The sequence below is a fragment of the Aulostomus chinensis genome, chromosome 13 (genome assembly GCF_037954235.1).
Source record: "Aulostomus chinensis isolate RoL2024-O1b breed Wild chromosome 13, RoL_Achi_v1.0, whole genome shotgun sequence".
NCBI lineage: Eukaryota > Metazoa > Chordata > Actinopteri > Syngnathiformes > Aulostomidae > Aulostomus > Aulostomus chinensis.
In genome coordinates this window covers 23,519,596-23,537,830 of record NC_141332.1, presented here as the reverse complement: position 1 = coordinate 23,537,830, position 18,235 = coordinate 23,519,596, and the positions used below count along the sequence as shown (strand labels likewise).

The window sequence follows — 18,235 nt, the reverse complement described above, 5'->3', positions numbered from 1 at the left end:
TAGGCAGTATTTATTGCTTTATTTATTATTATTCCTCTATTGCTTTTGTCGCTTGCTTTTTCTTACTGTTATACTGAGAGGTGCTCTACAGTCCAACAGCACCACAAAATACATCCTCCGAAGAGACCCTTAAAGTCAATCAACACCTCTCTCAAGTAGATTCTCTCATAAAATATAATCCTCATGAAGAAAGAACTATTTAGGCTCTCTGTTGTGTACTACTCTACTGTAATATAGGTGTATGTACTGTCATCTAGGTGTACCTAATAAACTGGCAAGTGAGTTTAAATCACCAGTGGAGACATCCGTGGGCGTGCTGTTTGCTGCCTGATCTGTCATACGCCTTACCATCGCATAAAACAATTACTGCATGCATGCAAAACCTGTGTGAACCTGCCAAAGCTATTAAACAGGAACTCCTGGAAACTTCAAATGCTGTAACATAACTGCACACCATTTAGACACTGTTTTAAATTACAAAATTATAAACTTCATACGTCAGAGATTAAGAAAATTAATTGACAACTGAAGGTTTTTGGCACCTTACCATGAAAATATCCTCCTCCACTTCTGCTGTGCCTCTCCCACACAGGGTGCTTTGAATGTGGCTTTATTGTTTGCGGTGAAAGAGCGAGTGATCTGAATGTATTAACTGATTTAAAAGATACGCTCCCCCCATTTAAACAACTAATGATAGATGCTGCCCTTTTAATGAAAACAATGAGATCTCATCAAAGTGCTGGCTGACTGTGATTATGGAGTTCATTCTGTGATAATTTAGACTTTGATGGATGTCAGGCTCTCCACAATCCATCTGACTGGTGCACATCAAGAGGCACAACCAGTTCCATTTTTTTTTTTATCAAGTAATTTCATGATACCATCAACAAGTCCTCCATATTAAACAGCAAAATATGTCACTGGTCCAAGACTGTCACATACAATACTGCTCTGATCTGACAACCTTGTCGACAGTAATCAGCAGGGTGACGTGATGTGTGTGCCTTCCAAGTCACTGCTGAACAAATGATTTATGATCTAACAATGATGTCCAGTTGGGTTTAGGCAAAAAAACTACCCCCCCCCCCCAAAAAAAAAAAATCTTGTTTTTTTTTTTTTCATGAAAAGAATATTGTTTAGGGTTAATTTAAGTAATTTGTGTTTGGGAAACGTGAGCTGTGAATGGTAGGACACTTGAGACCGTTCAAGTTTCTTCAGCTTAGCAAGTTATTAGGAGTTTTCAAAAATACAGTGTCAGCTTCACGAATGGAATGTTTCTGCAACTACTTGTACAGTATTTAAACTTGATATGATGGTGATGTTTGTCTGCCAGCAGATTATACAAAAACTATGAGGACAATTTTCACAAAACATGGGGGAGGAGTGAAGAATGACCAAAAGAAAACCCCATTTAATTAGAAGGAAGATTAGTTATAGCACAACCTAGTGACAACTGGAAATTACATGTTTTTGTTTTTTCTTTTAAAAAATATATCCAAATTTTGGAAGTTAAACCACATTTTTGTTAACAAAACCACCCACCCTGACTTCCCCCCATGTGGATTTCTAAGGCTCTGATAACATCAACTTATTTCCTCCTTGGCTGCCATTATAATTACTTTGGTTGCGAGACTGCCTCATATGTGTATATAAATGTGTTTGTGTGTGTGTATGTGTGTGTGTGCTGACGATTTATCCTGGTGTTTTTCTTCGGTTATCGCCAGACAGTTGCAGTCTTTTGGTGAATGTGAGCTGAGGACATGATTTCAAACCCAGTACAACAGTGTCTGTGACTTACCTCGATCGCTGTCATACAGGTAAGCAAACTTGTCCCACTTGTAGTACTCTATAAGGCTGAGGAGGGGCCCCTTGATATCAGGTCTCATCTGGATGATGAACTGCTGATTCCCATCCAGAGGGAAGCTGGGAGTTATGAAGGAGACATGTAGTGTCCCACAGAAGGATGTTATGGTGTTAACAGATTTCTTGTCATAGAATCCAAAAATGGCGTATACTCCTCTTGAAAACTGTGAACAGACTGAAGCAGAGGAGAGATAGATGTTAAGGCATATTGTTTGTTATACATCCTGGAAATATTGTCATCTTATTGTCACTTATTGTATGCATGTATGTATGTATTATATCTGTTCGTCTTTTCCCACAAAGAAGAATATTTCTCATTTTTAAAAACAACTCATCTATTTGTGATGCTTTCGCAATTCTTCCCCAACACTGTATATAAGACTGTTATTGCAATATTTTAGTGCACATCAGGGCTTCACACAACTATTAAGGGAGGTCTCTTTCAGTTTCTTTTTCAGCTGATTAATGGATGACTTTCCCTAAGCTCTGCCAGGGGAGTGCTTGTAATGAACAGTAAAAAGATCCACTACACACCAGTCACTATGTGAAACTTTTATGAGTGGCGATACGCAGGAGTTAAATTGGGTTGCATCCCTCTGGAGCTGAGCTCCGGGTCCTGACATCCAAATCGCACCCCGTCAGAGCTCTGTCTTTGTCTCCTTTAGCATAACCCTCATTGCCAAGCAGCTGCTTTCAGACACTCTGGCACTGCTGACAAAACGAATGTACTCTCATTTCCTTTGACTTTGTTAAATAGCCATGCATCACACAGCAAGTGGGATCAATACTTGCTTCCCCGCATTGAGAAAGAGGCTGTGTACCGGGCACAGAAGCATTGAATTCAAACGTTATCAAAATCTTCTGATGCAGCTTTATTAAAAGATGCTTTTTTTTTTTTGCACTGAAAACATGTAGGTTTATAAAATGGTTTGGTGCAAAGCAGCCTCCCCAGGATGAGCAGCACAATTAAATCTAGCACTTTATGTTTTACTTGAATATCCCTCCCTGTAGGTAATGACGATGCATTTGTCTAGTGTGGATTATTATGGTTTCAGTTTAGCCTCTTAATTGGAATAATATTCGCAGCAATGGTGTCTCTTCCTTGCACTGGATAAAAAGTATATATAAAAGTCATAATATTAAGTACTGAAAATACTGCAGTTGTTTGTCTATATGCACTGATAAGAACTTTAGAAAATATAAAAACAGTCTGTCATTGGTCCTCAGATCTGTGAGGTTATTTCTCTTTTTTTTTCTAAATGCTTCTTTATAATGGTGTGTAGTCTTGAGAATTGTACTGCCTTTAAAAATTACATGCAGAAAAAAATTAACAGCCACATCTCTTGGCAGAGACAGTGGCTTTGTCCAAACTCTCTCGTTACATTGACCTTACAGTGAGTTTACCAGTTTGTAGTTGTTTCCAAATGCATAGTGGGCTTTATTTTACCCTTTACAATACAGTTGACTATCCCACAATGCCACTGGAAAAGTAGTGTACAGCCAATGGTCACTAGGAACAAAATCTCACCATGGTTTACGTTGAATGACAGAAAAACAGCAGACTGACCAGAGGACTGTGAGTCACACCCTTGTAGTGTCTTCATTCATCGTGAGTTGGGAGTCATGATTAAGAGGGTGATTTTGCACACATAAAGTGTTGTCTAAGCAACCCAAATTCACAAGTCCCCATATCTATATTAAATCTACACTGGAATGACTTTCTACTGAATAAATTTCAATAAGTTTCAATAAAACCCTGTTGACACATTAACCCCGGCCTCATTGGTGAAAGGCTCCCCAAATCTATGTCTAACCCAGTTTTACATCTTAAGAACTTTTTGATCCAGTGGGAATGAGTTTAAGTGCAGAAGTAGTGAAGATGCTGAAGTGCAGCTCCAGTCATGCACTCACAGAAGCTGTGCATGTGTAATATTATTCTGCACTCCTCTATGACATTCTATAATGCTTCTGTTCTGATATGAGCAGAAATACCTGTTTCAGGTATTTCCATGAAGGATGAAATGTTGTGACGTGCTCCTCTCCATCCAGTTACAGTATGTGTCCACTCTGTTATACCATATACCCATAATACATCATCTTCTGACACCACCAAACTCAAATAATATTGGATCCTTTCACGGTATGCTTCCAGCATATATGATGCATTTGCATCCAGATTATTTGTATTACATTCTCAACCTGTTGACTCAGCAAAATCACCTCCATTTAATAATGTATGACCCAAGCCCAGGCACATACACGGTACCTTTTCTGGCATCTGACATACATTATGCACAGAACAGATCAGGCTGCTGTGGACTGGAGGTAAACATGAATCCTGGATGTTTCAGCACTCCTTAGGTTGCAGACTGTTTCTCAAACATTACACTGGGGTCAGCAGAATGGTTTGTTGCCTGTAGATGTGTATTGATCAAATGTAAGTTAATCAGGATTATTGACTCGGCCATATGTGTCCTCCAGTATAATTAATCTAATGAGGAATTTCCTTTCCCACAATATCATTGGGATAACTTGCTGACATAGGGACCCGGAGTCCAAGGAGATCAGATATTGCCATTTCCAAGCTGGCAGTAGCAGCTATCTGTGATGAACTGGAACCATGCTTGGCAGTGTAAAGAGTTGGGGTTACAACCTTAGCAGTACAAGAATGACATACAAGTACTGCGAAACAAGGACTAAGAAAAAGAGTATGAGAATAATCAAATGCAAAATCACGGCCAACAAAATGAAGACCTTCAAAAGCAAGGCTTCCTTTGCAGACTATTAAATCAAGCTCTTAAGGCTTGAGTTTATCAGTGGTCAATAATGCAGCTGCACAGAGAACATGTGAGAAGATCATGAACATGCGGCCAAGTGGTAGTTGTTTTTACATCTGGTCTCTTGTTTTTTCCATGTCATGCAAAAACGCAGTCTTTCAGGCATTTGTAATGAAATTACAGATTGGTAGAGCAACTAATTTGTGAGGTGAAGAGATTATATCATAATATTGTCAGTTGACCCAATAGTTATGTAACAATATCCCAGTGAATGTGTATTGAATTTGTGGATGATTGTCTTTAGAATGTGTTGCACTCTTTATTCTCTGTAATTGTGGACATTGTTACTCCTCCTAGTGAGAGTGAGGTTTCTGTTAGTAATGGAGAAAGCCTGTGTTAAACTTCAATTTAGCAGATTATTAAATTTTGCAGAAAAGAGTCCACCATGTTGTATTCGCTGTGCCCAAGTTTAACATTTTACAACTTGAAAGTAGATCACATGGGTGCAACAGGACTCTTGCGTATCCACTCTACCCGCCACAGTGGAGATATTCTCTTGCAGATGGCTGGAAGGATGTACAGCTGTGTACCACTAAAATGAAATGTCATGTTGTCTTATAATGTGATCCAAAGGCAATAAATAGAGAGAAAATCAAACTGGTCCCAGGATAGAAGCCCCCCCTTACCAAGATGTTGCTTATAAGGCGGTATAAACATAAACCACTGGAGGGCCCAACAACGGCAACCCATAGTCTTAACCAAACAACACAGTGATCCACCGTGTGAAAAGCAGCACAAAGATCAACTAAGTTCAGGTAGTGGGGGGAGAATCTTACAGCTGCTCATTAACGTTTCTTTTTGGTGTATGAATTAAGCAGTCTGTTTTATTCTGCTTTTCTCAATTCTCATTCTCTTACTCTGTTGAACAAAACAGACTCACTTGGACCATGACAAACTCAGCTAATTCCCTCCGTCTTCCACCAGAGTTACAAAGTGAGTTCTTTCAGACAGTCTTGAGATCTGCAAATAAAAATCTTCATTCCTTTTCCGCTCTGAAAACGGTACGTGACTGACAGCTGGAGCACATCAAAGGCACGCATAGACATAATACTCCGGTTAAACGAGCTACTCTGTAGATCTGCGTCTTTGATTAAAAAGTCACAGGTACAAGCACATTAAAAGGAAATGATGTTAACTGTGATTCCCAATTTGCATTTCAGAAACATCCATCACCGACAAAAAAAATGTCATGGCTACTATAAGGATTTTTTTTGTAGAAGCACAAAAAATTCAGAAAATTATCTTTGGGTTGAATTAATTCTTTTAGGTATTTTTCTTGATTTTAGAAAAAAATCTTGGACACTAAAGATGAAAAACAGGATGTTACAGGAACAAGTTTAGAAGCTGTAATAACTGCTGGCAAATAAGTAACACCAGGGTGAAGTGTATTTATTGTAGGATGTTTTGTTTCCCATTTCCCTCAACACAGGAGATATGGAACATCCTATAGATATTATTAATATTGAATTGTGGGTGAGGAAAGTGATACAAGGATCATATGAGGACTTTGAGCTCAACTTAGGACTTCAAAAACAATTGATGTCAGACATGAAATGTTCTTAGCAGAAATCTTACACGCTTTTCTTCAACCCTTAATGTAATCTCGCAGACAGGAAGCAAATTCTGATGGCTATTTGTAGCTCCTTGACCCTGACATTTACAAGCCTGGGTGATTGACAGTTATTATTACTGGACTGGAAAAATAAGACACTCTCTTTTAATTGCTTTTAACTCCCTCTTGTTTTTCTCTATGATATTTTTTTCATGCCGAGTTCATCAATTTATCGCAATACTTCCATGTTGCCTCGGGACTTCGAAACAATTTTGATTATTATTACCACAATGGACAACTGAATGACTATTTCATATAGAATGTTTCCAATTAACTCTCTTTTTTCATAAATATTTTCATACACCAATATTCCTTGCATCACAGTCGTAGCTTCCCTGCTTTTTCATCGCCTTTAGATTGTCAGCCATCACTCATATATTTTCCTATTCTGAGTTGCAAAGCAATTAGAATGTGAGAATGCTAGAGCTATTTCAGATCAATAGGCCCAACGCTCATATGTGTTTGAGCAGAACAAAAACAACAATAAACTGACGGTATCACAGAGCAGAATAAATATGCGATCTTGTTGTTCAGTGCCACCCCCTGAAGTCAGTAGGGCTGTCGTCTCTCTGTCTCTCTGTCATGTCTTTCCATTGTCATGATTCGGAGGCTTTCTTAGCGGAAACTCTCTTGCTGTTTGGCATGCCAAGTTTGCCCGGGATTAAAACCCTCTGAGCTCACCCTGAGAGACTGGATATCCCAGTGACTGTGCTGCAGCTTATGCCAGTGCAAACAGTTTGACAACATGTTACTTTATTACCAAATATGGCGACTGGCTTCCGGAAGCTGCCCGTTTTTCCATGCAGTGAATGTTTGGGGGATTTTGATAATAAAAGCAAAAGAAAGAGGAGCAAAAGGTTTTCAGCCTATAAGAACTCTACACATGTTTCCCTAATGAGAAATGTACTGTATAATTAAGGGAGAAAAGTCAGTCACATACAGTCACTCAAGAAACATTGAGGATTGTGGAAAAAGTCATTAAGCTTCTGTCACATCTGACTGCTTTTCAATGAATCCAGGGAGTATTTGCCCTCAGAAATCCCCCTCAGAGCTCAGAAAAAGAAATGACTGGCTACATTTGTTTACGCTTGTTGATGAGCTAAATATTTTTCTGCTCGTGTTGAAGTCAGTCTAATTAGGAGCCGTGAGCAGGACTTTTTGCTCACTGCAAGGTAAGACAAATACACTCATTTGGGGGACTGTGGTTAATCTTGATACAGTGTTTCCCAGACAATGAATTTGATGCATTTTACATAATGCATGTTGTTTTCTAGATTTTTTTCCATTTTTTACTGTTTGCTCGTTTATACTTGTGCTACCTGCTGTCAAAAATCTCCACTTGAATCAGTCATTCTGCAGGCTATGATTAGATTTAGTTCGCTGCAATTGAAATGTCACAAAAAATGCTATGATCACACGAAAAAAGACTAAGCAGCTTTTATAGAGGTGTGGATAGAATGAAGGCCACGCATTGGCAGTTTCTGTTCTGGAATATTTACAAAGGAAATGACTTCTTCATCAAAAGGCTTACAGGGTTACACGGTAGGAAACTGAAACAGCAGGGTCTTAATACCCCGAGCCCTTGAATTTTGTTTTCTAAAACATTGAACTTCTAAAAGCATCACAACATGTCAGCGGTGTTTGGGGGCTTTCGTGTTTCTTTCCTGATCATTTTTTTTAATTGACTTGTTTTTCAGTTGCTGTTTTAAAGCGAAATCTTCAAAAAAGATTTTCATGATCAAAACATTCCAACATTTAATTGCACCTGTGGATTTTTCCTTCAAGCAACAATTTTGCAGCATCTTTTTTTTGTTTCAACTAACAGTTTGAACATCATTTCAATGATACACTGACTTGTGATGAGGAGAATGTTGCCACTTTCATTTCTCCTCTGTGCTCCAAACATTTCTTTCTGCATTCCAGTTTCATATCTAATATTAAACCACATTTCCACTAAAATCAGTTGATTCAACATATCACATGAGAGTTTTCTTAATTCTAATTTAATTTCAATTTATCGCTCTTAGTATCAGCAGAGGCTGCTGTTGACCAGGTGTATTGACAAAGCCTTCTGTGGTAAAGGAAAAGTCTGATAAATATGTATTTATTTATTTTTCCTTGCCCTTTAATTGTTTTAAAACCAAAAGTGAAGTGATAAGGAAGTGAGTGTTACTTCAAAGGTCCATGGTCGGGTTTGAACTGAGGATGGTTTGTTTCGTGGTCAGCATTTTTAGCCCTAATTTGTCTTCTAAGTTGGTGACCATGTTTTATGAATTAATTCTTTGCAGATTAGTCTGTAATTGTTATATGTTTCATACTAATTATCAACATAATTATACAATCTTGTAAGGACTACTGAAACTAAGATATCCTTCAGTTGTTAAGAAGCAGCTTTGTAAGTTTTAGGTTTGTTGGTCTTGCATCTTCTTCTCAGCCACTGCATATGTTTGTCTTGCAGCACGTCCTTTGTATATCAGATGAATGTGCCCTCATCATGTGCTCCTTCAACTTCTCTTGTAGCAGTGATACCAGCACTGTGCTTCACCTTCTAAGGAGAAGGTGAACCCTGTGAAATATATTTAGCTGTCCCAATTAGTTGACCTCATTTTCACCACTGTGGCACTAAAGGCACATCCATCCCTCCACCACTGTTTACAATACTGCTCCATCACTGATCAAAGATTAAACTTGCATAAATTAGCTGCTAACAAGCCATCCAGCTTCAGCTGACATCTAATATGCCTCACAATGCTATGAAATATCACGAGAATTAAGCTTTCCTTAAAACGGAACGAACGCTGTGAATGACCACTGCAGAGCATTCATGTAATAGCAAATGAACCTTCAGCACTCATCATTGGAATGTTACAAAAACACAGCGACAAAACAAAATGTATCCAACTGAGCAAGCCAATGCCTTTTTATTGCAGCCTTTGCAAAATGTTTCATGTGTTTGTAAAGATCAGAGAGAACGTTATTAAATCAGTGTTGGACAACATATCTGAGATATAATAGAATACTAACTAGCCCAGAGCACTAGCAAAGTGATGAGACGCACACGCATGCATCACTGCTGTGCGGATCATCAACAGTCCAGTCACAGCTAACAGAACTGACTGTTAGATATCTCACCCCCTCAACACTGGTGTTGTCACCACAGAGCAGGGCCTCTGGACTTTGAGGGATTTATGTAAAACTGATCTGTCACCAGTTGGCGAGGCAGCTCACAGCCACCAACACTTCAGAGGAACCTGAACACATTTGTCACTGATATAGTTGCTGCATGGGCAGACTTTGACCTTGCATGTGGCATCCAAACAACCTAATATGACCATTTCAAGAATGACTCATGAGAGATTTGAAGCTGTGTTGCTTGTGTAAATGTGGTTATGTTTAAGCGCATTAACTCCTCGCTTAACATTATGGGAATCAATTTTCAAACTATAAAACGACCCTGACCTCTCTGAATTGTGGTGGCGCTGAAGTGCCAGCACCAGAGGAGCCATAAAATGTAAAGTCTTCAGGGATCTTGTTTGGGTAGAAACACAAAATTGCCTCATTGCTTCAACATTGCAATGCTGTAGGTGACAGTATATATTTACAGTAATGTAGAAAGGCACTTAAAACAGCTTTTTGAAATTAAATTCACTGTTGCATTATATGGTTTTATGACATTTTGTGGAGTGTTTATGACATCTTTTTCCAAAATGCGTTTATATAAGATAAGATAAGATAAGATAAGATGCCTTCAGTCCTTTGAGCTGCAGAGACCAGCTGGTTTCTTGAGAGACCTGCCTATGACTAGTTAGCTTAGCACAGTGAATGGTTGTGAATGGGAAGAGTTAGCATAGCTCCATAAAAATCGAATCCAATTTTCTGCAAAATGGTGTTTGTCTCCATTAATATAGCTGAGGTTATGTATATAATTTTTCTTGAAATGACAAGATACTGTTGTTGCAATTTTTTGGGGGTTCAAATTTATTGTATGGCACCACAGAATCACTCCTGACAGTCTCATCACTGAGAGTTATTTTGCTGGTGAGAGTCATGCGATGCTGCACTGGATGCTTTTGCCTAAGTGGCCGATGTAGACAACATCTGGGAGTGACACCGTGGGGTGATTACGGCGTACTGAGTATTTTATTTGCCTGCCCTCCAGTAGCTGTTCTCTTCAAGAACACTACTGCTCAGTTCTTATCAACTTCTGCCCCCCCCCCCCCCGCTCCCCCACATCGTATTTTTCTGAATGCCTCTTCTTTTGTTGGCTGACCTGTTTCCTGCAGGCTTTCTCATGGCCTAGGATCTAGGTTTTACAAGAAGGGGGTCATTGTATAGGCCCTCAATGTCCCAATCATCATTTCATCGCCTTTGTTGTTTTCCATGCTTCAGTTGAAGGGGGGTGGGGGGGCTCTGTCGAGCTAAATAAATTGTCTGGGCAGCTCATCTGTGCCAATTATTGATTAAGTAGGACTGCTGACGACTGTAGCTGCAACATCCACCACTAACTAACAAGGTGCTGTACCGGCCAGCATTTTAATCTCATCAAAACATTAAAGGGGAACTGCAACAAAGTCAAAACTCTGGACCCTGGAAGGAGCATGATGCAGTTCGTGTCTCATTTGCTGCAGGAACTCAAAACTAGATTTCAACTGGAAAAAACTGACTTGATCTTGCACTAATCATAATTTTCTGGGCTGAATCTTAGACTACAACCACAGAGTTCACCTATCATAAAACAATACCACTTGAAACACTTTTTGAAGGCAATGTAGTTTCAGAACTGAGAATGGTTTTAACTCCAGCTTAACATTTAGTAATAAATCTCAAACTGACCATTGAAGAACGCCTGCTGCATCCACATTTGTCAAGTTGGAAGTGAGTATATCAATTACAAAAGCCTAATAGATGATTATGTACACTCGAGTTCAGTTTGCCCCAGAAGCAATAGAATTCTTGTGATAACAACTGATAGCAGCCATCTAATGGACTGATGATATCAGTAAGGGGTGCTGCAACAACCTCTCACATATTATGGAAATGTAGTATTGATGATACTTATTATGAAAATTGTGATCTAACGGATATCAAGCAAACTTTAAAGTTTACAGTTGAAAAAACTCAAAAATTCTGCGTTTAGAAGAAAAAACAACACCCACAAAGCAAGTTAAGGTCCAAAATCAAATGCGTAAACATGTGATTATATAACCTAATCTATCAAACATATTAAATAAATAGCGCTGTAAAGTGCATTCTGCACCTCATATTAATTATGTAGTCATTTGATTATTTTTTAAAACACATTTTCTAGCTGAGAAAGGCTGCCAAAGTAGAGTATTTTTAGACTTGTATCCTTAGATCTGAGTGTTGCTGAGTACAAGCACGCCAATGCATCTCACCAAACACAAGAAAGACTTCTTCCGCCATATTGATTGTGTAACACCATCCCATACATCACACACACAGCTGCTTTGTTCACATTTCATCTGCCTCCTGTAATAAAAAATATTGTATGTTCACTGACCTTTAGGGTAAATACCAATGCAGACTTTGCAGCAGCAGTTCTATGCCCTAATTATATTAAAACCTGCCAGACCAAAATTAGTTACATCTATGAAAACACAGCGCAATCCAGCATCTGAAGAAGCAGTTGCCATAGTGAAACAAGAGACGCAGTTGTTTGCAAGAGAGGGACAGAAATCAACTCAGATGGCTGGAGATGAAAACATGAGTAAGAATGCTTCTGTGTTGAATGGCAGCTGTTTCTCATGTCTCACGAAAACTTAAGATTTCTGAAAAAGAATCACCTCTTTCCGAGCCACCACCTCATTTTCTCTCTTCGAAGAAGATGAAACCATGAGACATCCCAGCAACGATCGGTCGCCTCGACACTCTCTCTCAATACTTCATCATGCCAGGTTGACCCTGGACTCAACCCCTTTTTTCGCCCTTTGTCCATGACCATCATTTTTATCACAGTCTGACACTTAATTCTGAAAAATTCAATATATGGTTAAGTCGCGAAGGATATGAGGGATGTAGACAGTGTCTCCATGAGAGAAGACAGTGGCACAAGTCTGTTGTTCACTGTTAAAATTAGTGCATGAAAATGCTTTATGATCCATGATTTTTCCATAACTTGAACCAGTTCTTTGTTCCCTTGCCTTAACCTTTTACAGACTATACTCTAGGGCAGTGCAGACCTCTAACAAGGCGAGTCAAACCTACAAGCAGCAATGCTGCAGACCCTCGTAGCCTTATGTATGCATGTGACTGTTCCACAGTGCGCAAGAATTTATATTTATATTTAATGTATTTATCATTTGAAATAATTAAAAATAACATGAATGAGAAACAAAGGCCTGCACTGTGGTGCAAATATTCCTTCCTGGATATTCACTTGGTGACACGAGAGAACACATTATGTTGCTGTACATCGCAAGGAGACAACACACTATAATTTGGATTTAATAAAAGGATACTTATTATGGATGCTTAATTACTGTAACCAATACATGGTGCTATAGCTTATAAATAAATTTAGCTTGTAGATGTCTTCAACATCAAAAATGTTACATTTGTAAAAGACTTGACTATGAGGTGTCCCGTCACAACAGTTCTGTGTTTCCTGGCAAGAAGGCCACTGAAAACATACCCTCATTGGGGAAGTGGTAGATATAACTGTTTTAAGTGAATTTGTGAAGATTTGTAAATCATTTATATTCAAGGGGACTGCTTATACTGTTGCAACACCTGCCTTGGTAAGAGAGCATGCAATACAATGAAACTTTTCTGAATGTCAAAAAGGAGTTGATGAGATGCACATTGACTGTCATTTGCATGAAAAATCCCATGGAGAGGTAGACAGCAACAGCTGAATCTTTCATGCATAATGCTCCCTTGTACTGTTTAAAACAGTGTTGACATTGTGTCTTTGTCAAAGCTTACAGACTTTGATAGAGTGCCACTTAAAATTTCCTTGGAAAAAAAAAAGGATATTGGGGTAATGAGCAAATAGAATTGTGACCTTGCCGTTGCCTCTGTCTTCAACAATGATTTGGGCTTTAAAGAGTAAGACTGATGTTGCCGCTGCAGTCCCTTGATTTGATTTTAACCTCATTATGGGGGATTTTCATGTAATTTTGGCTTTTTTTTTTTTTTTCACAAGCCCCACTGTCATAAAGCATATTGAGTTAACACTGACTTGGTGTTCACTTATTTGCATGGCTGAAAGGTAATTATTTGCTATATCTGGGGATGCTAATTGCAGGCTAACAAATCATTGTACTCATTATCTTTCAAGTATTTACAAATAAGTGCCCTGAGCTCAAGTATATGTTTGTTTTTTTTTCCTTCTCTGTCAGCCACATTTAGCATGCAGCTTATCGGGAGGTTTGGCTAACAACAACAACAATAACAACAACAACAATAAAAATCCCTCTGGTTAAAATGGACAGTTAAAGCTTGTTTGTAGTTTCTGCAATTTTCTCTGGGTAATGAATGAACAACAAGTTGGCATCATGATGTCTGTTGGTAGAGTCCTCTTGTTTTATTTACTTCATTTTTATCATCCTCGTGTCCACACTGTAAGTCTCTCCACTGATGAAATTGGTCAGCGGATAATAGTGTACAATGAATTCTTCATATTTTAGCACATCCTAATGAGCTCCTCTCAATAGTGTTTTTGCTTGTTTCTTTCATTTACTGCCTTTTACAGTCCGTCTGACAATCGTAAAAAATTGCTGTCACAAATAGAGCCAGTAAGTTCGGTTCTCTAAGGCAGTGCTGTGATCAACTAAGCACTGAAGGAGTTTTATTTGATTGACTCTGGTGAACAAATCTTGAAATCAGAAAATGTCAGATAATTCATGCAGCGTCCTCCTTTACCCAGTGTGACTGCTGCTGTTTTATTGCAACAAGTGGGATGTGGAGAGATGAGACGGTTGCGTTCTCATTTTGAAATGTTGGCTCTGGACTAGAGTGCTGTACTACATGGTTGGTCTCAACACCAAAACCACATGGTCACATTACAATCCTCGCTGAAAATGAGCATCTCACCCTCAGACAAAGTTTCTGCATTATTACTCTTGACGCCTGCCTACTGCATGAGTGTGAACATGATCTGGTCCGAGCATCAGTCAGACAGTATTGGCTCATTTTTGTTTTATTTTGTCCTTTCGCAGAAGCCTGACGCATGATCTCACCTGCTGGCGACAGAGTTTCTGTCCTCCCTTTTGGGACTAGGGTTGTTTTACTCTCACAGTATTGATTTTCTTATCTCCTAATGATCCATGACGTCCTGTCTTTAATTCTTTGGTCCTTGCACCCATTACATACTCCACTCTCTTTGGTTGATTGCTCCTTGAATTTCTTTTACTGCTGGGAATTTGACATCATCTACTTCTTTATCTAAGCTTGTAATGTTGATGTGGCAGGAAAAGACTTTGCATCAAGTTTATTCATTTTTGAATACTTTGTACCTATTTGTGTGTGTGTGTGTGTGTGTGTGTGTGTGTGTGTGTGTGTGTGTGTGTGTGTGTGGTGAGGGGTAGCTCACAGCACTACATAGTTCACTGCGACTGATTTGTGACATCCAATTATCAGTCAAATGGTCAAGTGTTGGGCACACCATGTGGTGACTTAGTCCCCAAATCTGACACCGACTTTCTGACCATTTATTTAAAAGTTATTGAAAGTTTTCAAGTCACGGTGCATGATTAGACGGTGCCGCTACAATGCTCTATAACTGTCTCATAGATGTGAGACAATTGTAACAGTTACAGAAATTAAACTATCTGACAAAAATTTTATTTTGTTTCGTGATAAATAATACATTTTGCGAATGCACCCCAGGAAAACTGCACGACATCCTTGCACCTTTATAGTGACTTGTTCTAAATGTTGTTCTCTCTGAAGAGTGCAGATGGCATTTAATTTACAGATCTGCAGATCCTATAACAGTTTGGCCTTCTTGACACAGCTCCAGTAAACACTTTCCTATGATTGTATTTGTGGTTTTCAAACTCATTGCTGCAACATTTTCTCCCATTGTTGCCTCTGTCTGATTTTGAAATTATCTGACAATAACCTTGCAAGTTGGGGACGAACTGTTCTCTCCCATTTTCATCTCTGAGCACAACAGCAGGCTAATAGACCAAAAATATCCCGCACAAGCACATGAACGCGCGCAGAAAATAAAAACACCACAAGCCCTCCTTTGGTGAAACTGTGCTGTCCTTAACGTTTTAGTAGATTTTTTTTCTCTAACTGATGGCCAACGGACAGTGAGTGTGTAGTGCTTCACATGTGAAGCACCCCAGGTTCTCTCCGTGGTAATACACACCACCATGGAGTAAGGTACTCAGGCAGCAGGACTAACACGAGAAAAAAAGGGTCACTCCTCCCTAAGTGAGTTCACAATCGGCGTCGTCTTCCGTTCATCTGGTTGGTCCGGGTGGCGGGGGCAGCAGCTTCAGCAAGGAAGCCCAGGCTGTCCTCTCCTCAGCCACTTCCACCAGCTCTTCTGGCGTTCCCAGGCCAGCCGAGAGATATAATCCCTCCAACATGTCCTGGGTCGGCCCCGAGGCTTCCTCCCTGTCGGACATGTCTGGAAAACCTCCCGAGGGACGCATCCAGGAAGCATCCTCACCAGATGCCCAAACCACCTCAACTGACTCCTCTTGACATGGGGGAGCAGCGGCTCTACTCTTAGTCCCTCTTGAATGACCGAGCTTCTCACCCTATCTCGAAGGGAGAGCCCAGCCACCCTGCGGAGGAAACTCATTTTGGCCGCTTGTATTCGCAATCTTGTTCTTTTGGTCATTACCCAAAGCTCATGACCATAGATGAGGGTTAGAGCATAGATTGACTGGTAAATCAAAAGCTTCACCGTTTGGCTAAACTCCCTCTTTACCACAAGGGACTGGTTTAGCACCCGCATCACTGCGGATGCCGCCCCAATCCGCCTGTCAATCTCCCGCTCCATCCTACCCTCACTCATGAACAAGATCCTGAGATACTTAAACTCCTCCACCTGAGGCAGGACCTCCCCCCAAACCTGGAGTGGGCAGGCCACCCTTTCCTGGCTGAGGACCATGGCCTCAGACTTGGAGGTGCTGATTCTCATCCCTGCCGCTTCACATTCAGCTGCCAACTGCCCCAACAAGAGCTGGAGGTCGTGGCTTGATTGAGCTAAGAGGACCACATCATCCACAAAAAGCGGAGACGACATCCTCCCGCCACCAAACTCGACCCCCTTCACTACCCAGCTGTACCTAGAAATTCTGTCCATAAAAGTTATGAACAGAACCGATGACGAACGCGAACCAGACTCTCACTCCTCCCGTAGAATGACTGAATGGCCCTTTATAAGGGGCCATCCAGCCCATACTCCCGGAGTACCCCCCGCAGGGTGCTCCTGGGAACACGGTGATAAGCCTTCTTTAAATCCACAAAGCACATGTAGACTGGTTAAGCAAACTCCCATGCCCCCTCCAGCACCCTAACGAGGGTGAAGAGCTGTGTTTTGTTCCTTAGATTTCTCTGATTTCCCCGATGATGAGGAAGTACCCAATTTAGATTTTTATTTATGTTTTGTCTCACTGGTGGTATCGGGGGTCCTGGGTCAGTATTCATGTTGGGTTAGTTTAGGGGAAACTTCTTTGGTGGGGGTTTGTAAAGACTAAAATACCAAACACAAAGACACTCAAACCATAATAGATATGAAATTCGAGTTAATCCACCACACACAAGCTAATATTGTACATTAGCAACAGCTAAACATCAACATCAGCTAGCAACATCCTCCCTAAATTTTTAGTCAGTTGACTCAAAATATCAGAATTCAATTATTTGATAAAAGTTGGATATGAATAAGTCTCCCTGTAAAGTAATACTCTGCTTTCTTGTTTTTATGTTTGATAGATTATCTTTTACCTTTTTTGATAAGATATTATTATCAAGGGGCAGCAAGGTGCAGTGGTTAGCACTTTCGCCTTACAGCAAGAAGGTTCCGGGTTTGAGTCCCAGCTCGGGCTCAGGATCTGTCAGTGTGGAGTCTGCATGTTCTCCCTGTGCCTGCGTGGGTTCTCTCTGGTACTCCAGCTTCCTCCCACAGTCCAAAGACATGCAAGAGGGAACGAGGTTAATCTAGACTCTACATTGACCATAGGTGTGACTGTGAGTGTTAATGGTTGTCTGTCTATATGTGTTGGTCCTGTGATGTACTGGCGACCCGTCCAGGGTGAACCCCGCCTCTTGCCCGAAAGCTGCTGGAATAGGCTCCACCCCCTGCGACCCTTAACAGGATAAGCGGAAGAAAATGGATGGATGGATGGATGGATGGATGGATGGATTAGTATCAAGTCATTAACGATTCCTGATAAGAATAACAGCCGAAACTTTATGAAACATCCAACAAATTTCTGATTGGACAAAATACCCAAGTAGTCATCTTTTGTGTATTGACTGCACAACTTAAACTCCCTTTAAATTTATGATAAGAAATTTGATATGATTGCTGTTGGTGACACACTTGCCATCAACATCGGCAACATATAGCTGAATAAAACATCCAGTAAATCATGCAAATACCAAATGCAAAACTGTGTCACTATCAGGTAAAAATATACATTAAAAAAACTTGTTTTTTAGAAGTATTCATCGCCATCATTCATAGCATATTATAAATCCGCACCTTCTGAATCTTAAGAAAAAAATTCAATTATTTTATAGTAAATACAACTGACAAGCTGACATCTGCTGAGATGAACTGGCTGGCGTCCAGATGAAGCAGCCCATCAGGAATTGAGTTCTCACAAGAATACAATGGCCACTTCCAAAACAGACAGCGTTAAGCAGCACCACTGACAATATAAAGAAATGTTTCAAGTGGATTAAAGCTCCAAATGAAGTGGACAAAACGAGT

At 40.0% G+C, this 18,235-nt stretch overlaps 2 protein-coding genes across 26 annotated transcripts in view; one reads left to right on the top strand and one right to left on the bottom strand.

Moving 5' to 3' along the window:
• The window catches only part of pdgfc (platelet derived growth factor c), a 114,970-nt gene that overhangs the window by 1,646 nt on the left and 95,089 nt on the right, over positions 1-18,235 (top strand). For 16 of the 19 annotated variants that reach the window (XM_086222189.1, XM_086222193.1, XM_086222172.1 and 13 more), the window contains one exon: positions 1,725-1,817. The gene's annotated coding sequence lies outside the window, so the exon portion shown is untranslated. The remainder of the gene's footprint in view (positions 1-1,724; positions 1,818-18,235) is intronic. The other 3 variants (XM_086222192.1, XM_086222186.1, XM_086222188.1) reach the window with 1 other exon arrangement.
• Positions 1-18,235, bottom strand: part of gria2b (glutamate receptor, ionotropic, AMPA 2b) — a 51,862-nt gene that overhangs the window by 25,440 nt on the left and 8,187 nt on the right. For all 7 annotated transcript variants that reach the window (XR_015118952.1, XR_015118951.1, XM_086222161.1 and 4 more), the window contains exon 3: positions 1,799-2,038. Coding sequence is in view for 5 of the 7 variants with exons in the window: in XM_086222161.1 (XP_086078287.1) it covers positions 1,799-2,038 (240 nt within the window). In the remaining 2 variants the exon portion in view is untranslated. The remainder of the gene's footprint in view (positions 1-1,798; positions 2,039-18,235) is intronic.